The sequence below is a fragment of the Calypte anna genome, chromosome 19, assembly GCF_003957555.1.
Source record: "Calypte anna isolate BGI_N300 chromosome 19, bCalAnn1_v1.p, whole genome shotgun sequence".
NCBI lineage: Eukaryota > Metazoa > Chordata > Aves > Apodiformes > Trochilidae > Calypte > Calypte anna.
Window position 1 is genome coordinate 9392866 of NC_044264.1, and position 21363 is coordinate 9414228.

Genomic DNA, 21363 nt, shown 5'->3' on the forward strand with positions numbered 1-21363 from the left:
ATTTCCCTCCAAAGCAGCAGGTAAAGGGTCTGGTTCAGATCTTGTACCTGGTCCTGCAGCCTCATTGTCCTGCTCTGGATTTATTCTGACTCCAAGGAAAAGACATCCAGGCTCAAAGCTGGCAGCTGCAGGGCCACTTGGGTTGTCTTGAGGCTCTTGCACCCATCTGTGAGGTGCTCAGGGGCTGCAGAGCCCTGGAGCTGGTGATGGAGACGTTGCCTTAAGTCTGCAGGCTGAGTCCTGCAGTGCTCTGAGCTGTGGGGATGGCCAGAGGACTGGGAACAGGGAATTTTGGGCTGGATTGTTCTGCTGACACCAGTAAAGCTCTGTGGGAGGTGATGTGTTCCACCACTGGATGGGGGAGCAGAACTGGGCTGCTGTTCCCTGAGTTTCAGCTCCCTGTGAAGCCTTGGGCAAGTCACTTTACCTCTCTGCCTCAGTTTCCCCATCTGTAAAATGGGGATGACAATACTTACCTACCTCACAGGGGTGTTGTGAGGACTCACAAACTTTTGTAAAGCACTTTTGAGTCTGAGGAGCGCTGTGTTGGTGCAGAGGGTTGATATGAAGTATTAATTATTATTATAATTATAATTATTAATTAAATCTTGTGACCTGTAGAGTTCCTTGTGCCAAAGGTGAGCAACCCTAGAAGGATACAAGGAGAAAAACTGGTAAACCATTCCTTTGTCATGGCAGAACAAAGGCAATTTGCCCTTTTTTTTTGGTTTGGTTTGGTTTGTTTGGTCTGGTTTGGGTTTTTTTTTAATATAAAAACATGCTCCTGGTGTGTTCTGTCCATTCCTCATCTGGCAGTACTTCCTTCTGACAGGTACACACAGCCTTGTCTCTGCAGGAGACTTTTTTTTGGCCTTCCCACTCCCTGGGGGTGAAACTGATGCCTCACACCACTGTCACCCTCATCACCTTCCTGAGGCCACTGGGACCTTCCGTGGGGAGGCACCAGGCTCAGGGAGGCTCCAGCACCCTGTGCTTGTTTAATAATGATGTTCAGAGAGATGGGATGTGAAAATTGGTGTTTTCTTTTGCAGCAGCTTGTCCAAACTCAGTGCTGGGTGCCATGGTTTTTTTTTTTTAGAGAAAATGCTTGAACCAGGAGTTACAATTAAAAAAAAATAAATGAAAATAGTGGAGAAATTCTGAGCAGAAAAAAAAAAAGATCAAGGATGTGAGTGACAGTGGTGAAAACCTCTGAGCTGGCAGCCAGTGTTGTGTGGAACTGGATGGCTGAGGAGGGAGCAAACTTATCTCAGGTCTGTAAAAGGAGGCTTGGGAGAGAATTGCTGAGTTTGTGTGGCCTTGAGAAGGGCCCAGTCTGGGGAGCTGCTCCCTGCAAATACAACCTGGCTGACCTGCAAGTTTGTTTTGTGGGGTGGTTTTTTTTTTTCTTTTTTTTTTCTCCCAAGAACATTTATAACATCTGCAAGTCTATAAATAACCTTGAAAATGGTACCCTCTGTATTTTTCTATTCTGGATGTGTTTTCAGGGGACAATTCCTGCTGCCTCTTAACCCCCTCTCTGAGATGTGGCCCATGAAGGGGTTTGGGGGGAGTTGTTTGGCACCTGGTGGCACCTCCAGCCCCTTTTCTGGGATGAGCTGGGCCTTGAGGCATTCAGAAACCCCAAACTGTGTAACTGATCAGTAGGTTTCTATTTGTGAACTGTAAAATAAAGAATAAAAAGAGAGGCACCCTGTGGTTCTTCTGTTGTGCAAGCTGCAGGGTTGGTTTTTTATTTGTGTGTGTGTTGCAAAATCCTTTTCCCTGTTTGCAGGGGTTCCTTGTGTGAGGGGTTCAGACAGAAACCTGTGGGTTTGGCTCTTCAGGAGAAAAACTTTTTGTTCCCCAGCCCCCTGGCAGCTTGTCCCAGTGCAGAGGCAAGTCCTGAGCTCAGGTTTGCTGATAAAATACAAGGTTTTTTGGGAATAAGTAATGAATAGCTGAGCTGGCTGCCACTGCTGAGTTTGAGGCATATTTTGGATACAGATAGAGAGCATTTATAGAATTAAAAATTATTTTTTTTCCTGTCCTTGTGCTTTTCTTGTACACAGTGAGTATCACCAGTTGTGTTATCAGAGTTGCTGAAGTACAGAAATCTTACCTGGCAGCTGATGTGACCTCAGGGGCCTCATCTCAGGGCTCATTTTTTCAGGGGGGAGGAACCAGGAGCAGTTTGGGCTCTGGGCAGGAGCAGGACAAAGAGGATTTCACTCCAGTTCTGAGCAACAACTCCTGAAGCCTGGTGGAACTTCTCAATGCTCCAGCCCAAAAGTCGATAAAAAAAAGAACTGAAACACTTTAGCTACTCTATGCAAAACCCTTTCAAAATAACATTGTGCTGGTTTGTTCCCCCACAACCCATGGACAAGGGATAAATCCCTGGAAATCTGAACCCTCTTGGTGTGAATATCCCGGTTCCCTGCTCTGCGCCCTTCCCTCTCAAGCTCTGCAATTAGCAGGGGGCTATAAACCCCCCCCTAATTACCAGAGCAGCATGGGGGGAGCTTCCAGGGGGTCAGGGCCCCTGTTTGGAGATGCCCATTGCAATTCCAGAGCCAGGGAGGTTTTTCCAGGCTGGAATTTTGGGCATTTCCAGCGATCCGGTGCTGTTCGGACACTTTGCATCCTCCGGGGGGTCTCAGAGCTGAGCACCCCGGGGGGGTTACCCCATGCCTGGGGTAACTGCGGCTCAAGCATGCTTTAATTAATTTATTTTATTTATTGATTTATTCATTTTAATTTATTTTGGTATTTTTTTAATGGGCTTTAAAAGCCCCGGTCCGTGCGGGATGCCCGGAGGGGGGTCTGTGTGTTTAACCCTTTCCCCGCCTCGGGGCTGCACCAACCCGGGGCAGGAAGCCCCATTCCTGCCAATGGAATGATCAAGGGAGGGGTTGAGACCCGAAGCGGTTCCGTTCGCCCCCCGGCACCGGCACCGACACCGGCACCGGGAGCAGGGCCCGGCACTGCCCCCGCCCGCCCGCCAGGCGGCGCTGCGAGGCGGGGCGCGGCTCCCTCTGTCCCTGCGTCTCGGTGGTGCCTCCACACGGCGGTGTCTGCCGCGGCCTCCCCGCCGCTCCCCGCTCCCGCCGTGTCAGGAGCTCAGCTCCCCGTTCCCCTCACCCTGGGGCCTCTCCCCAGCCCAGAGCCGTCCCGTGGGCAGCCGCCGGTGTTTTCTGCCGCCTTCCGATGGAGCGGGCGCTGAGGGCCGTGCTCCGGTGTTGTGCCCGGGGCGTTTCCCCCGGGCCGTGGTGGGCTGAGGGGCTGAGGTACCGCTCGGCTTCCCGCGCTCCGGCAGCTGCGGGGGGGGATGAGGAGAGGCCGGGCCCGGAGAGGAGGGGTGGTGGGCAGCTCCCTTCAGCAGTCCCCCGGGGGGGTCCTCAGGACCTGACCCGCTCCCCCCCGGGCCCGCGGAGCCGCCCGGCCCTCTGGCACAAAGGGTACGAGAGGGACCCCAGGCCGGCTGGGAGGGAATCGTGGAGCTGGCGAGAGGGAGAGTGCTCCAGGGTGAGGAGGAGGCTGGAGCAGAAGCCTCTGGCTGTCGGGAGGACGAAAGGCTCCGAGATCCTGTTTGGGATCGCGCCGTGCTCCCTGGCGCTCTCTCAGTCGAGGAGGGAGCTGTTCAGGTTGTTCCTCAAGCAGGGCAGAGGCTCCCAGCCCCTGGTTAGGAGTGAGTTTGTCCTTCAGGCCACGGCCAGGGGGGTCCCGGTGCTGGAGGTCAGCAGGAGAGAGCTGGATGCTCTCTGCAGGGGTCAGGTCCACCAGGGGGTTTGTTTGGAAGCCACCCCTCTCCGTTTCAAGAGTTTGGAGGAAGCTGAGAAGCCTGAGCTGAAGGATGAAGAGAATCCCAGCAGAGAGCTGGTCTGGCTGGTGCTGGAGCAGATCCAGGACCCCATGAACCTGGGGGCTCTGCTGCGTTCTGCCTATTTCCTGGGGGTGGACAGAGTGGTGACAAGCCAGAGGAACAGGTATGGCCTTGGTTAGCTGCTCCTGCAGCTTTGCTCTTCCTTTTCCTGCTGGCTCCCAAGGCTGCTTCCAGCCTGCATTGGTTGACAGCTTCTTTTTCTTGCCAGCTGCATTCTCTCTTCTGCTTTGTGCTGGGCCCTGCAGCCTCCTGCAGGATGTGGTGTTCCAGCCTAGCAAAGAACTTCCCTGAGGATTTTTTGTTTTAACCCATTTTGTGGTTCAGCTGTGCACAGAGCTGCTGTAACTGAGGTAAATTCTGAGCCCACCACCTCTCCATAGGAGAACACATCCATGTAGAGAGCAAAGTCTCAATGGACTAATGCAGAGCTGTGTTGCAGAAGCAAGGAAAGCAAACACAGAAACAAAAGTTCTCCTGGATTGCCTTTTTTGCTCTCGTTTATAGCACTTTTCATTTCTTTTTCCCTTGCAGTTGTCCCTTGACTCCAACAGTGAGCAAAGCCAGCTCTGGAGCTATGGAAGTCTTTGATGTCTACAGCACAGATGATCTCCAGAGCTTTTTGAAGGTAGAATGAGCCATGGTTCGTTTGGTTTTTGTTGGGTTTTTTTTTAATTTCTTTTCAAGAAACCTCAGATATTCCCTGTGTTGCTCAGAGAGGAGGCCCTGGAGGAGAGCTCTGCCCTGAGCTCTGCATTCCTGCTTGCTGCCGGGTGTCTGTGCTGTTGCACCGCCTCTCAGGGGCACTCACAGTCCCGATCCATCGGGTCGGGGAACAGCTCCGTGTCTGGAAGCTCCGTTTTTTCTGGGAGACAGCAGGATAACACCGTGTCCATCCCCGGGCTGCCAGCTCGGTACCACAGGATCTGTCTCTCCCTTTCTCTCCATGGGGACCAGGGATAGTTGTTGGGTTTTTTTATATGGATAGTTTGGTTTTTTTGTTCTATCCATAAAATAATTTTATAATTCATTGGAACAGCAGGAAAAGTCACTTGGTTACTGTTTGAATTATTAACCTTTTAGCCATTGTTTAATAGGACCCAGGTTAGACTCTGGCCTAACCCTTGGCATTGCATGGCCAGGGTAAATTTGACCCAATATTGTGAAAAAAGTGCCAGTTTGGCAGGAAATGGAGCTGGCAAGAAGCACCTGCTCTTACAGTTTTAAAATGCATTTCCAAGAGGAATAATAAATGTTCTTTTCATGCATGTGCAGGGTGGTTCTCTGGCTGTGCACAGCACTGTGTGGAGTGCCCTGCCTTTTGTATGAGCTGAGTTTTGGCATCTTGAGCTTGAAAACATCCACTTGTGTTTGCAAATGTTACTGTGGGCTTCTGGTGGCTGAGTCTGCCCTTGAGAACTTCCACTGCATTGCCCTGTGGATTAGTTTTATGCTAATTTGTCCATCTCTACTCATTTCAGATGCTTTCTTGGCAAAAACCTTCCTAGAACTGTTGTATGGGGAAAAAAAAAACCCAACAAAACTCAAAGTGCTTTTTCAGTTTTCAGTTGTTTGTTTGGGAATAAACAGCAGGAGTTTATTTAATTCTTTTGTGTGTGAAATCAAGAGTTGTGTGCTGGTGCTGGGAGGACTCTGGTGGTGAAAGTCCAAGGGATACAAAAAAAAACCCCTGGAGAAGTCAACTGAAAACGTGGAAAGCAAGGAAAGTGTGTGTGAGGGGCTGAGTTTCATTCTTTCAAAGCCTGGTTTTTAACCTTTTTTTTCCTTTTTCTTTCTAGACTAAAACTGCAGAAGGCTGGGAAGTGGTGGGCACAGTCAGCAGGCCTGAGGAGGTGGAAAATGTTCCTGTCATCAGTTGCTTGGAATTTCAGTGGGAGAAACCTCTTCTTGTAGTCATAGGTATTGCAAGGGAGAGCTGGGGGCTGGAAGTGCAGGTGGGAGGGAAGGAGCAGGGTGATGTTTCACTCCCAAGCCTCTTGCAGATCTCTTGGTCTGGAAAAGCCCAGCTGGGAGAGAAGCTCTGGGATGATCTGGCTGAGAATGAAATGGGGAGCCAGGAGAAACAAAGAATCCTCCCTAGAGCTGCAAGAACCCAAGCAGTGTGTGTGGCTGAACAGGGAATTTAGCAGCTGCAGAGGCTCTAGATGTCAGATTTCAGTGTCAGGACAGGTTGTGTTGTTTCACAATGTGTTGTGAGGAGATTTTGATCCTGTCCTAGAGCCCTCAGCCTGATTTTCCAGGAGCTGATTGTTTTCTCTTGCTGCCCTGAGGCTGTCAGGGTGAGCTGTGCCTTGTCTTTGCTCTCTCATGTTTCCTCAGGGCTGTATCTCCATGCCCAGGTCTGGAAGCTCATCAGAAGCTGTTGCTGGGGATGTTCTGAACACAAAACTTGGGCTTGGTGGCACAGATCCCATTCAGTGCCTGCATTTCTGTGCCCAGGAGAAGCCTGGTGTGGCCTCTTCCCTGCCAGCCCTGGGCACTGCTTGAGCAATGGGTGCAGAGGATACTTCTGGCTGTTGGTTGTGGGCAGAGTTTGGGGCTGTGCAGCTCTTCACCTCTCAGGAGGTGAAGAGAAGAAAAAAGGAGTGAGGGCCTTGTGGTGGGTTTGAGCTTTTACACTTGGAAATAGCATCAGGCTGGCCAGGAGCCATGGAGGGGCTGTAATCCTGCCCTGTGCTGCTGTTTTCTTGGCTCAGCAGACATTCCTTTTAATTAAAATGTTTATTGAACTCCTGGAAATACTGACAAGACTATGCCACCAATCTGGCATCTCTGCAAGATGTGTGGAGCTGGATTGTGAAGAGAGAGAGGAGGGGAGGCTGGCAGCCCTGCTGATGGACCACAAAGAAATGCATCCCAGAAACCATGACAATGGGGAATGGAAGGGGGGAGAAAGTGACAGTGGTGTCATTACCTTGAATTATGAGAGATTTCTCCAGGAAAAAAAAAAAAAAAGAAAAAGAAAAAAAAAGTCCAAGTATCTTTTTGTCAAGGGATATTGGAGGCTGATTGGTAGATGCATGAGGAGAGCTCCCAGACCTTGCAGCAGTAATGATTTCAACTCTCTGCTGAGCACTAACTCTTCACTGAAAAGAAAATTGAACATTACAGTTGTCTGGTGCTGGGGTTGTTGGGAGAAACATCCTAGATCTGAATATGTAGCCTAGCTGCAGCTGCAGGGAGCAGCAGAGATAATTTAGCATGGTAGGAGTGAGCTCCCTCCTAGCACTGCAGGGGCTGCAGCCTGGGGAGCTGAATTCCCCCTCCTGGCATCCTCACTGCCTTGGACATCCCAGCTTCACATTGCTCTGGAGCTACTGCAGGGGCCAACAGGCTGGGAGCTTTGTGTGAGCAGGAGCAGAGCAGGAGCAGAGCAGGAGCAGGGCAGGAGCAGTCAGATCCCTCAGCCAAAGTTCCTGATGAATTTATTTGTTCTTACACTCTCAGGCTTTAGCTCGGGGCTGGGTGGGTTTTTCTGTGGTGCTCAGTTTGGGAATTTCTCCAAGCTGCCAGCACAGGTGTTTCTGCACTGGAAAGTGGGGTTGTTGAGGGGCAGGAAACCTGTTGAAGCATTTCAGCCAAGCTCTGGGCTCTGCAGCCTGTCAGGGAGGGCCAAAGCTGAGAGGGGGAAGTCAAAGATGTGAAGGAGAAAGTGTCTTTTCCCCACTGGCATAAACCAGGAGTTCAGCTGATGTGGTCAATACTCCCTCCCTTGTGTCACACTCTCTGCAAGTCTTTTTGCCCTGAATTTATGGCTCCTAATTATTTTAAGCAGCCAGAGCCATAAAAAGCTTTGTAAAAGCTGGAAGCAAATTGCTGCCTTTATTAGGAACCATAAGACCCTTATCAGAGAGGAGAGGATTGCTCCAGGAGTTGTCACACCTCTGGCAATAGCTGCTGTCCCAGTTGGAGAGTCCCATGAGAGAGTGGTTTGAGCAGCTCAGGAGCCAAGGATGGCTGTAAGTTGTAGAACTTTTCTGTGTTCAATCATTAAAAAGTAGGATAAGCTTTTTTTTTTTTCATTTTTTTGTTCTTGAAGCATCCCTAGAGAGCCACAGTCTGGTGATGGAGAGGAGGGGTTTCTGTTTTCTTTAGCCAGTGTGGCTTATTTCAGGTGGGAAGGTGATGCATTACCCAAAGCACTGCACAAAATGCATCTTGCCTGTTAGGTCAGGCCACTAAACAGGAGGACAGGGCTAACACAGCTTTCCTAGTGTAGCTGGAGCAGTGTCACACAGGTCAGAGCAGAGGGAAAGGACCTGCTGGGACATAAACAACAGCAAGAATTCTGTGGCAACTAACTCAAGCAAACAGGCAGCTTGTTTATGGAGTCTCCAGTGGTATAGGAGGTGCCTACAGCTGAGCAGGGCCTTGGTGACAGCACTGATCCCCCAGGCAAAGGGTCAGAAGGCCCTGGTCAGCAGCTTTGTCCCCCTAGTGCCACCCCAGGATGAGCCTGGGGCTCAGCTAAGGTCAGGGTATGGCTGTTGAGAGGGAATGTGTGGCTTCTAGCAGGCTGAGCCTGCTTTGTCAGGGGGTGAGCACATCTTAGAGATGAGCTGGGTGTTCTTGCAGCCGTGTAGCTGTCTGTGTAGTTCTAAATAATGAATGTGGAACAATTCTTTGGGGAGCCAGGCAGGCTGGGAGGTCTCTGGGCTTCTGCATTTTCACTTGTCTGCCCACAGGATTGTTTAAAGCCTCTCCTTTTCCATTTCCCTTCGTGACAGTGTGAGTCAAACAACTACTAATGACCTGGGATAGATTTCAACTCTGTTTCACCAGTGTATCAGCCCAAACATATCAGGGCTGTTGGATGGTTTAACAACTAATCAATTGAAGCCTCTGGTTAAACTCTCTGCATTCACAAGTTGCACCCAGCTGGTGGTACCGTGTGCTGGGAAAGCTGAGCCCAGCACTAGCAGTAGGGATGTGGGATTTGCTGGGGGAGATCCAGCCCCTCAACTCCTCCCTGCCTTGTCCCTCAGGCAGCAGCCCCTGCACGTGGGCTGCTTGCTCCAAGGGCATCTTTGCACTCAGGTATTCCTCAAAAAAACAAACCTCACAGTGGGCCAGGAAGGGAAGGCAGGGCAGGTGCTGGTAGTTGTTGGCTCTCGTTTCCTCAGAGGCCGGGAGGGTGTAATTGTGACAGAGCAGTAGGAAAACTGGACTGTGGAGGGGAAAAAGGGATGTGGCTACAAGCTGAGCTGAACAGTGTGTGTCTCCTGCAGGCAGTGAAGGGGATGGACTTTCCCTGGAGACACAGCTCCTGTGCCACAGGATGTTGGCCATACCCCCCGGCCGGGCGCTGCACCCCGGGATTGAGTCGCTGAACGTCTCTGTTGCCACTGGTAAAAAGGGTTCTGAGCACAAAGGCCTTGCAGCCCAAATGTCTGTGTTTAAAAAAAAAATAAAAATCAAACAGTCAGGCCCACAGAATGATTTGTTTATTTTACTTTCCTTCCAGGTATTCTCCTGCACTCCATCTGCAGCCAAAAGCAGCGCCAGGGTGGTTGAATCCTTTTCTTATTGTGGCTCTGCTCTCTCCGTGTGGATCCAGAGTTGCTCTTTCCAGGGTCCTCAACTTGCAAGTTGCAGGAAGAGCCCTTGACCTGAGCTGCATCTTGGCTGGTACACAACACCACCAGAACCCTGGTTTGGCTCTGAAGTCAGGCACATCTTAGGTAACACCTCCCACCAGCTCCTTGGAGGAAGGGACACAAAACTTGGACAGCCAAACCCTTCTGGTTTTGCAGTAGAACACTCAGTGATGGCTGCAAGCTTTGTGCTTGTTGCACAGAGGGGACTTTATACATTGCCTGAGCTGTGGAGAGAATTTAGGCAGTAGGGGAGAAACAGTTCTGAGGTGAAAGAGCAGCCATGCTCCATGCCCACCCTGTGCCCACAACCCCCTTAGCAGCCAAGAGGGTGCTGGTGGGAGCTAGGTATGATTTGGGACTGCTCAGCAGCAATTTCTTCACAGTGAGGTGGTTTCTCTCTCCCATATTGCTGTAGTGGGAGAAAAAGCAGCCTGGTGAAATAAAGGCTTGGTAAAGGTTGGCTGTAGACTGGAATCAATCCTTTCTGTGTCATTTGTAAATCCAGAGGGGGCTTAGTGGAACTTCCTTCAAGTGGGGAAGGAAATGAGGTGTTTTTTTCCTCTTCTTCTGAGTTTCCTTTCTGTGTTGGGCCACTGCTGTCCCTGCTGATGGGTGTGGAGGGGGTGAGGATGGCTTCATTGGCAACTATCCCGGCTGAAAACCAGGCTGGTGAAGTTATTGAGAACCAAATGAATGTTATCACTTAGCACCTTAATTATTTTATTTAGCTACTGTGGCCCTTTGCATAGGATTCCTCATTAACACTTAATTTACAGTGCCCTTTAGGGATAATGTCAAACAATTCAGCTTAGTCTTTCCCTTCTTCCCCTTCCAAATGAAAAAGTAAATCACTCTGAGTGACTAATTAGGACTTTCCTTTGAGCTAAATGAAGTCTGTAAACCAGTCAGTGAATGTGGAGGGCTTTCACATGAGTCCCTGGGAGGGCCTGGCACCTTGTGGGTGCTGCAGGGCTGGGGACACCCCAGGTGCCCAAGATGCAGCTCCTCAAAGATGTTGAGGACTCAGTGCTGTGGCTGTGATGGTGGCACAGATCCTTAGCTGGGATCCTTAGCTTTGGGGATCCTTTTTTTTTGTGTGGAAAAGGACAAAACCCAAACCCCTCCCAAACCCCTCTGAAACGTGGGACTCCTGCCTGATCTGCTGGTCACTGAATAGCAGTGAACTGGTGCATTGCTGGGGCAACAGCTCTTGTGTTTTATGTGCTGAATGTGTCTTTTTTGGGTTTTTTTGTTTTTTTTTAAATACTGCTGAAATAAAAAGGCTGGGGGTCGGGGAGCTGCTGTGGGTGCCCCAGCAGAGGGGGCCCGTGGCTCAGATTTGCTCATTTTTCAGTGGAAGGATTCAGTGCTTGGGGCTAACAGAATCCTTCCTTTCAAGCAGCAGGGATGAGGATCAAACCAATCCTTCATTCTTGACCTGTAGCTAAGTGTATGTATTTTTTTACATTTCATAGGAACTGGAGTTTCTCCTATTTATTTGAGCAGTACTTTAGAAGTGGAGGCACCTCACTGGCTTAGCTTGTGCCCCAGAAAGCCAGGTATCCTCAGACAGTGCTTAGCCAAGCCAGCTCCCCCCTCTGTAAGAAGGCAGGTGAGTAACCTTGGAGTAGATACTTTATTTCCTTACTATTACTCCTTATTGGAACAACCTCGTTGCCCAGGGCAGCTCTGCTGAGGGGGTGAGTGAGGTGGCTGGAAGTTCCCACAGTCACTTCCCTGTCACTCCAGCAGCCATCCCAGCTCCTCTGCTCATTTCTCTGCTGGAATACACAAGGCACCTCTATTTGTCACTGGAGTATCAGACCAGGCTTACTGGGAGTTGCAGGAGACTTGAACTGGAAGAGGCAGGAATTTGTGTGCACAGCTAAGGGCTGCTGCTCAGACTTTTGGCTTGGAGCTGTGATGCAGGAAACCCTGCTCTGCTGGTTGCATTTCACCTGTTTCCCTCCCTGGTAACTTCTGGCCTTACTTTACTTCACTGGGATACCCTTCCACCATCACCTGCCCAGCTTTGGGATGTTTCTCCTTCAGCCCCAGCTCCATCCTGCTCTGGGCTGAGACCCCCAGGGTGCTCTGCACCCTCACACCTTGGAGGTGGAGCTTTGTGCTGTCTGATTTGCCACGATCTAATAAATGCAATCCATTAATTGGCTCATTGCCTGCTTCTGCAGTTAATTTTCTGGGCATTTTTAAATGTTAAGATGTAGTTTTTATAGTCTTTCATTATTTTTTAGCCTTAAGCTTTGGCTGTAATCATCCCCGTAATGTAACTGTAAGAATAACTTAAGAGTAACTGGGTTTATATCATAAAGGCAGACATTAATTGTCATTTTTTGTGTACATCAGCAAGATCAAAACATGCTTCCTGATTACTTCTGTTTGTACATACAGCCTCTTTGATATTTAGATATGAGTAAAGTGCTTCTGTGTAATTTGAAAGTCAATTCTTCCCTCCCTGCTGCTTGTCATGGATTCCTTTCAGAGGCTTATTTACCAAATTGATTTTAAAATGTAGTAATTGCCCTTCCAAAATGATTTCTTAAATAATCAAAGTGTCTCTGAGCACAGTGGCAAAATATTTGTCCTCCTTGGTTCAGAAGATGCACTCCACACCTTGGCCTTTTTCTCCTCAGATGAGGATGAACACAAACCTTTTCATCCCTCCCCCAAAATCAACTCCAGGGAGAACTGGCTGCCAGAGATGCTCAGCTCACACCCTAGGTTTCACTTTTATGGACAGATTATCAACACAAATGAAAAAAAAAAAAACCAACCCCACACCATTCCAGCAAATCCACCTGGATCCTGACAAGGTTTGTTGAGGCTGGAAGGACTTTGGGACAGAGAAATCTCCTTTTGTCTTTGCAAAGCTGGAGGTGGGACCAAGAGCAGAAGGGAGCTGCTCCTGGCTTCCCCAGTGCTGGAATTGCTGCCCCAGGAGCACCTTCCTCACCAGCAGTAGGGAATCCTCCCCAGCCCTTATCCCAGTTTGTAAATGTAATCAACCTTGAGGTCTTGTTACTTCCACAGGTGCAATTAACATTACCATCTGCTAATCCGTGATTAACGATGTTTACAAATATGCTACAACATGTTAAAATGTGCCAGCACTTCTTTTTTTCTTTTTTTTCCCCCTTTTTTCCCCCTCCCTCCTCTCCCTCTTCCAGCACTGGGGCTGTGCCACCAGGGGCTTCCCCAGCAGAGGGTTCCCCAGATCCCTCCCTTCATTTTCCAAACATTTTGTTATTTCCATGATTTAAAAGTGCTGTTAAACTCCAAACCAGCTGTAGGAATGACAAGTTCAAACCCGAAGGTCAGTGCTGCTAAATGGGATTTAATTGCACGGGGGCTGAGGTACAACTTGATGAAGCTGAATAATAAAAACTTTGTGGGGAGCAACATATGGCACAGCTTAAAGTAAATTTTTATTGCTCATCCCACAAGTGACGTGTTAATGGGATGGCAGCCCTGGCTTTGGGGTTGATGGTGATGTGGAGTTTTAATAATGTCACACAGGAATATTGTGGAGGGGTTTATAATTTTTAAAAAAAAAGTGTTTTCTATTAACTGCCTTTTTCTTCTTAACACAGGGAGGAATACATTATATCACTACTGCATGTCCTCCAGATCTAGGTTACATGTAATTGCTCAGTAATTGGTAGAACCATGTAAAAGCCATGGTATTTTCCAGTAAACCCTCCTAAGTTACCATGAAATTGAAGTGTGATATTTATTCTCTGCAGAAGTTGCTGCCCAAATATCATCTCTGATCGGGTTTGGTGACCGTGGGGGTGTTTCTGCAGGGGCTGTGCTGTGGGTAATACCTGCATGGCTCTGATTTTGCCCCCTTAAAACTGGGGAAGGTTCTGACTGGGAGGTGAAAAGGTTATTTTTCTATTTTTTTTTTGCTATTTTTTTGGCTATCATTTTGTTATTTCCAAGGGAGGATGCTTTAACCTCAGTTGGGCTTCAGTCATGGGATTATTAAAGATGAAATGGCTTCAAGTTGTGCCAGGGATGTTAAGATTGGATATTAGGAAAAAATTCTTTGCTGAAAGAGTGGTCAAACATTGGAAGAGGCTGCAAACATTGGAAGAGGGAGGTGGTGGAATCACCATCCCTGGAAGTGTTTAAGAAACATGTAGACATGGCTCTTCAGGACATGGTTTAATGGGCATGGTGGTGTTGGGTTGATAGTTGGATTTGATGATCCTAAAGGTCTTTTCCAACTTGAATGATTCTATTTTAAGGCCCAACTCAAAATGAAGGAGGTAGCTGAGGAAGTTCTCATCATGTTTTCAGTGGGACTGGAATAACAATGAAGTTCATGATGGTTTTTGAAGCCTCTGGAGAGAAAGTATTTGTTGGCACAGGGGGTACCTCCATTGCCTGCCTAGATGTTCTTTAAGGCCCCTTCCAACCCAAATCAGTCTGTGATTCTGTTGTTCTGCAAGCTCCTGCTCCAGATGTGTTTTTCTCCCTGTTCTTCAAGGTTCTTCAGGGTGGTGGTGCTGGACATGGGCACCTCTGGTTGCAGATTTCCCCAGGCAGGATGGAGGTTGTCCCAGGAGGGCTGCAGCCACGTGTCCCTGTGCAAGGTAGGGTCTGGCATCACATGAACCATGAGTGCTGCAGAGTTACAGCAAGGAGGGGGTTGTCCCTTTGCCATTTGGGATCCTTCCTGGCACACAGGCTCCATCCCATGAGTGGCAGCTTGGGGAAGGAGGGGGATCAGGGGGCTTGCAACCCCTGACCAAGCTTCTTGCAGGGTCTTGTCCCTGTCTGCTGAGGATGGAGCAAGTTGGTGCCATGAAACCATCCCAAGCAGAGCCCAGAATCAGCTTAGAAGTGAGGGGGAGGCAAGAGGGATGGGTGAGGGTCAGCCTTACCCAGCAGGATAACTGAGGGGGGGCTTGGGGGGACCTTGGCATCTTCCCAGCCCTCATTAGCACCTCTCAGCAGCACCCAGTCTGCTCCAGCCACGTTGCAAGTCTTTTTCTGGAGGTTGCATCTGGGCCTAATCTGCATTTCTCTATAAACAAGAGTTGTAAATGGCCTTTCAGTTCCCTGGGTAATGTCTTGTTTTAATGGAAGGCCCTGAATTAAGAACATGTATATATGACTCTAAGAATTTTCTAAGTGATATTGAAAACCTATTGTAAAGTAGGATTTCTTCCTGCAAAATTATTTTAATGAGGTTCCAGTTTATTTTCTGGCTATATTTTACTTATTTAATCCTCCAGAGGGGCTTTTCACAGGCAGCATCTCATTTTCAATGCAACTATTCTTAACATTAGGGGAAAATACCTTTCTGAAATGCATGAAGGTAAAAAAAAAAAAAAAAGAAAAAAAGAGCCAGAGGAAGATGTACCAGATAAGAATAAACTTGGAAAGCTTTGAGGTGGTTTATGGCTTCTCTTGAAAGAATAACAGTTCATGTATTTTTGTTATGGTGTGGTTTAATGATGCTTGCAGGAAAAAGATAAGGTAGAAATGGAAATATAAAATTAAACCAGCAAAGTGAATGTGATTATTTTAGTTACTAGTATTACCTGGGGAAAATGCTCTTGAGGTTTGGTTTTTTTTTTTAGTTTTTTTTATCTAGACTTAATATTTGCTTTTCAAAAAGAGAAGTCCCTCTGCATCTCCTGGGCACTTCCTGGGTGGGAAGGGGAATTTTCCTGCATGTGTGGGAGGACAGTGGTGACTGTCCGAGCCCATCCCAGGGATGGGGTTGGATCTTCATGGTCTTTAAGGTCCCTTCCAACCATTCTCCATGCTTTGCTGGGTTTGCCAGGGTTGTGCTGGGTGCCACCAAGGGGAGATGACCCCAAGAGGGACTTCACAGCCTCACTTGCAGGGTGCAAGTGATGGGGGGACACAGTTCCCAGCAGCCAGGGCTTCATGCTGGGTCTGGAGGAAGATTCTTCACTGGAATCTGGGCATAGCTAATCCCAGCATGGGGGTGTCCCCTCCTCTCTTATGTCCCATCCCTCCCCTCTCAATTCCCCCCCTCCCCATCTGTGGGTGCAGTCCTGCTGAGACCTCCAAGGTCCCCATCCCTCTTGCCTTCCCTGGGCTTCCCAGGCCAAGCACTCACTGGGATCAACCAAATCTGGAGTCAGCTCCAATGCAACAGGCAGAACCCCGTGAGCAGAGCCCTGAGCATCCCCCTCCAGCCAGCCCAGGGCTGCCAGAGGTGAAAATCACCAATGAATGAAGGCTGAAATGTGGCCTTGAGCTTCACTGGGTAGTTAATTTTTCAATTTCTTTCCTGGATCTGGAATAGCAAAGAGTTTGTTTATAATTACAGTACTTGAGGATTTCTACTTTAATTCAAATAGCTGAAAAGAAGCAGTTTCTGTGTAGGTTTCTTCACTATCAGAATCTAAAACAGATTATTATGTAAATTTTATCCTAAATTCATTATAATATTCAATTTCAAGAAATGCTCTTGACCATCTGCTGCTGCTCTAAGAAATGAGTCTTGGAGATTGTTTACTACCAGAAATATTGTAGGTATTTAGGGTAGATCACAGTGGAGTGCAAGGGCAATGAACTGATTTTGGAGGCTGGTTATATAAAACTGCAGAGCTGATGCCACGAGCTGAGCTGAGCCACAGAGTGCAGCTGCAGCAGTGACAGCTTCTGCTCTGCCAACATCCTGGCTTGGCCTGGCCTAGCCCAGCTTGTCCTGCCTTGTCCCAGCTTGTCCTGCCTTGTCCCAGCTTGTCCTGGCTTGTCCCAGCTCCTGGTGGCAGTGCCACCCCCATCCCTGTCACCTGGGAGTGGAGGACAAGGCAGGGTGAATTTATCCCTGGTCTTGGTAGCAGTGCTGTGAGATCCCTGGGATGGGCAGAGTGGTGACAGCATCACCTGCCACTTACTGTAACCTCCCAGCTTGCCAGGAGAAGCCACCTGCTGATCCACAGGGACCTTGGGCTCTGGATGATTAAAGCAAGAGGGGATGACAAGAGGAGGTGAAGTCCCCATCATCCCCCCGGGCACAGGACTGGGAGCCCAGCGCTGCCAGCGAGCTGGGATCAGCTTTCAACTCGTTTGGTTTTTTTTTTCTTTTTACAGCGCATTTTAATGTGAAAACCTGGGTGTTTTACTGTGAAAACCTTGGCGTCGAGTGCCACGGATGGAGCCCCAGAGGTCCAGGATGGCCCCGTGTCCCCACCCTCTGTTCCTCCTCCCCAACCCCAGCACTTCCCTGCCTCTGGCTATCGATCGGGGCCCCCCGGCGACTGCACACGGTATTGACGGATGGAAGCGGGCAGTGGGAAGCAACCGGCTGCTGGGGGGAGGCAGGAGGGGGCTGGGGTGAGGGTGTCCCCAGGGCTCACCCTCCATCCGGACCCAGCATCCCCCCCCCAGCATCCCCCGAGCATCCTCGGGATGCGGCTGCCCCACCACGCCGGGGACACGGGGCTGTACAGGGAATTGTTAATCCTGAGCATTCCAGGGGGGGTTTGGAGTGTGTAAATGGGGTGGGCTGGGCTGCAGAAAGGCTCTCGTGGCCAGCGTGGGAGTGTCTGCATGCAGGGGAGGCCCACGAGTGGTAGGAGTAAGTAGTGAGTAAGTAGTAAGTGCGAGGCTCAGCAGGCCTTGGATAAAGAGCAGCATGTAGGGTAGGACAGAGGGGGTTTGATTCCTGTTGCTCTTCAGTCAGGTATAAAGTAGTGTTTGCTGCAGGATCCAGCCCTGCCAATCACTAATCTCCTTACTTCCCTCCTTCAGGGGGACTTCAACTCTTGTCCTCTGCCACCGAGGAGATCTTTAAGCCAGTAATAACGTGAGACAGAGGGAAATGAACAGCCTTGTCCTGCCTCTTCCCTGGCTGAAAAACTACTGAGGAATTAAAAAGGGATAAATTTGCATTCAAATGATTTCCTGCTGGTGAGGAGCTTGTATTTTAATGGGGTGCAAGGGAAGGGGTGTACACCTTGGGCCATCACCCTTCCCTTTCTGCTCTCTGGGGCAGCTCAGTGTTTGTGGGATTAGCTGTAGGGCACAAGAACCTTTGTGTTTGTGGGATAAGGACCCCCTGGTGCTGGGACACCTCTGCCCATCCAAGTCCCCAGAACCTCTCTGGACAGGATCTCCAGGCCTGACAGCCACTCTGCTGGTTTGTCCCCCTCCCACATCCTCATTTCCCTTGGTGACAGGGATGAGAGGGGTGGTGGAAGTGCTTCCAGGGGTGCTGCATTTGAGGGGGTGCAGGGGGTTCCAGGGCTGTGTTGGCCTTTGTCTGCTTGTGCCAAACAGATGTGAACAAACCCGAGTTCGATTTCCAAGAGTGCCTGGGGAATATTGCTAACTAATTATAGAAAACAGAAGATGCTCTCCCCTCCTCTTGCATTTTTTGATAAACATTGTCTCCCCTCAACAGCTGAGTATTTAATTAGTGTTGATTGTTGTTCCCGTGTTCAATAACCACTCATCAGGAGGGGGGGGTTCCGCCGGGGCAGTGTGGCCTGGAGCACAGAGGAGTGGAGGGTGTTCATAATTAAGGATGCAATTTATTTGAGTAAGTCATGTGTGCAGCACCCTGTGTTTTAGGTTAATTTTCAAGGTGAAAGGGTAAAAAACAACAACAAGGAAAGAAAGGCTCACAACTATAGAGGACGAGGAGCAATGGCAGTTGGGCCCTCAGCACTGAGAGATGTACAGGGAGATAGGAAAGAAAAATAATGTATACCCACAGATATATACATCCTGCAGCCAGGGTTCTGAGTGTCTCTGGACACGTGGCTGCACACGTGCTCCTGCAGGAGCCATCCAAGTGGTCCCAGTTCTCTTGCCCCAGTGACCACGCTCCTGTTGGGCTTGCACTGGTGTCAGGAGCAGGCAGTGAAGTTTTGGAAGCAGGGGGAACACCACGGTCCCTCCCCATGGCTTTAGGGCCACCAGTGTCACCGTGTGTGACTCCCCCCTGGGGCTGGGGACAGGCACAGCCCCATTGCCTGCACAGCCCTCTCCAGCTGGCAGGACGAGCTGTGTGTGCAGCAGCTAAAAGACTAAACAAGCGAGAGGCTGTCTTCTCCCTGCATGGTTTCCCCTTTATTTATTTATCTGTTTATTTTGCTGTGCTGCCTGCCAGTGGTGATGGAGCTGTCATGCTTTGGTGGCCACCAGCTCATGAGCCAGCACCTGTTCTCCCCACGTTAATCTCTCTGCTCACACAGAGCCCATACATAACCCCCAGCCCTGCAAAACACGAAGGAAAAAATGAAATCTAATTACATGCCATTGATTTCTTTCCAAATTTGCTTCTAATACACTTTTTTTGACTACTCCTTGATTTTTCTTTTTTTTTTTTTTTTCTATTTTTTCCCCCACTTTTCCTTTCTCCTCTCCTTCCCTGTCCATGCAGGCAGCAGCAGCCTCCTCCCAGGGAAGCCATCCCCATGCTGGACACACCGAGCCCTGCAGCAGTTTGGAAATGCAAAGCCTGGAGTGATTTTTTTTTTTCTTGGCTCTTAATAGGCAGTAGGGATGATCCATGCACTGAGCCTCTTCCTACAGGACAGGTAGGACCCTTCATGGCTTTTCCCCTTCTCCTTCTCTTCTTTTTCATAAGCCTGACCTTGGTTTTCCGAGCCAGCATTGCCAGGGCAGGGACTTGGGGCAGAGCTGTGGCCACCAGAATCTCCTCCAGCTCCCAGGGGGGTGCTCAGGAGGTGTCATTGGGTGCCCAAACCTTTGGGGGTGCCCTATGGACCAAGTCCCAGCAGGCCCAGGTGTTTTGGGGGGGGTGATGGGGATGTGTGCTTGTCCCAGGCTCTGTCACCCCTCAGGGTGGCTGTGGAGCAGCTCTGGGTGCCTGTGCCCAGCCATGGCCATGTCCTGGGACACCAGCATTGCATGGGGACAGCCTGGCAAGACCCCTGGGGAGATGGGGGTCAGCATGGGTAAGGCTGGAGGTGCCAGGGAGCTCTGGGCAGCCACTGAAGGGTTAAAGGCATTGGGATGCAGAGGCACTGGTCACTGGGCTGGAGCTTTCCCTTGTCCATCAATATATTGAATATCCTCTAAGCTGGCTCCATGGAAACTGGGTGCAACCCATGTCCTGTCCTCAGGGTGACACAGGATGGGGGGGACACATCCTGACCATGGCCCCAGTGTCACCACTGCCACCCTGCATCTGTGGCACTCCTGGAAATAGCCAAGAGCATGGCCAGATGTATAGTGTCAGGAGATGTATTTAGTCCAAAGACAGTTCAGTTGTGTTAATTACAAAAAACCTAAAGATAATCTATACTTAATGTCAACTTTTCCTCAAATTTACTCTGGAATGAGGAGAATATAAGCACGTGATGACATTTAAATGAAGAGCAAGGTGCAATTAAACTCCAAAACGTACAGTAGACTAATTGGGAGAGGATGACAAATATAGTTATCATCAGCAACTAATTAGGGACCTGCTTTAGCTTCCCCTGCTTGATTAATCTTGACTAGGTGCTAATAAGTTACTCAGGCCTGGCCATAAGTTGTGAGTAGGCTGTTTGTTGCTCCGTCTGGCGTGGCAGGGAGGTGGTTGATGTTTGCAACACAGAGGACCTCCCAGGAGGATGCTCAGTGCTGACAAAGGATGTTGGTGTTAAGGGGGGTGGTGGTGTTTAATTTGGGGTGGGAATGGTGGATCCTGGGTGCTGTGGTGGGGCCAGGTTTTGATGGTGGGGTCACCAGGTAGGGGACATCTTGGTGAGCCCCAGGTTGGGTATGTGGAGGGAGGAGGATGAGGAGTGGTGTTCAGGAGTGCTGGTTGGGTTCTGTTGACACATCCCTTGTCTCCTAGATTTACACTCTTATCTTTTTGCATTGAAAGGTAAGAATAATAGTAAAATGTTAATGCCACACTCTACATATAATAGTGTACATAAACGGGTGACATGACATGGGAGACAGATAAATCACCACCACCTTCAGACAATAATCTGCAGGAGACAGAATAAAGCATGAGTTCTGCCAGCAGAGGAATCTGCTGGGGGGGAAAAGGGGGCTTGACAGCTGGGTTTTACTGGTAGGTTTATTAGGGCTCAGTTTATGAAATTAATTCTATTTTCAATCTGTTCCGTGCTCCTAATGAGAGCCTGGAAATCCTGGCAAGTAAATGGCTGCAACTGGGTGCCCCTTATAGCCAGAGCTGGGCTAAAATGAGGAAGAAAATGCATATTTGTTTGGGGGGCACCTCCCTGGCATGGCTTTCCTTGGGGGCTGCACTTTGTTGGAGCTTCCCAGGAAAGCTGCAGCCTCCTCAAGCCCTGCTGGAGGGAGCTTCCCACGTGGAGCCCGGATGGATGGGCTCCTACAACCATCCTAGGAAATAGAAAAGATGAAAATAGTCCTAGAAAATATAAAAAGCAGTATCATGTGCTGGTCCTGCTTGCTGAGGACCCTTCCCACCTGGAGACCCTTTGGTGGGTGCCAGGATGGTGCCACCACTCTATAACCACAGCACTTCTGCAAAAGCCACCAGGAAAAAGCCTGGGGAGGTTTCTCCAGCGTGGTCCCAGGTGGGGTGGGGTGAGGAGGTGCCACTGACAGACTGAAGGCTGGTGGCTTTTTGGTTTGTTTTGTTTTTTCCCCCAAGAAACAATCCCGAGGGGTGGTGGGAGAGCAAAGCCATTACCGTGGAGGATGAACTTGGCTCGGTTGCCATGGAAACGCTGGCCGGCCCCGCGCCGCTCGCCTGTGCGCCAGGCCCGTTGACCTCACTTAGAATTATTACCTTTAGCCAAATAAAATAATTTGTGTTAATAAAGAGACCATTTTCTCTCAGCTTCCAAGCGAGCCTTCCCCAGAAGGCAGAGTGACTCCTTAATTACACTTTTA

General features: G+C 49.5%; 1 protein-coding gene and 1 long non-coding RNA gene across 2 annotated transcripts; both read left to right on the plus strand.

Moving 5' to 3' along the window:
* Nucleotides 1-3090: 3090 nt before the first annotated feature.
* Nucleotides 3091-9967, plus strand: MRM1 (mitochondrial rRNA methyltransferase 1). Its single transcript, XM_030462605.1, has 5 exons — nt 3091-3989; nt 4418-4511; nt 5683-5803; nt 9133-9252; nt 9369-9967. Exons 1-5 carry the CDS (start codon nt 3211-3213, stop codon nt 9416-9418), a joined length of 1164 nt encoding a protein of 387 aa, XP_030318465.1. The 5' UTR covers nt 3091-3210; the 3' UTR covers nt 9419-9967.
* A 4066-nt stretch (nt 9968-14033) lies between these two features.
* LOC115599382 lies at nt 14034-17344 on the plus strand. The gene is made up of 3 exons (XR_003988374.1): nt 14034-14120; nt 16606-16781; nt 17266-17344. It is a non-coding gene; the product is annotated as an uncharacterized LOC115599382 (long non-coding RNA).
* Nucleotides 17345-21363: the final 4019 nt, after the last annotated feature.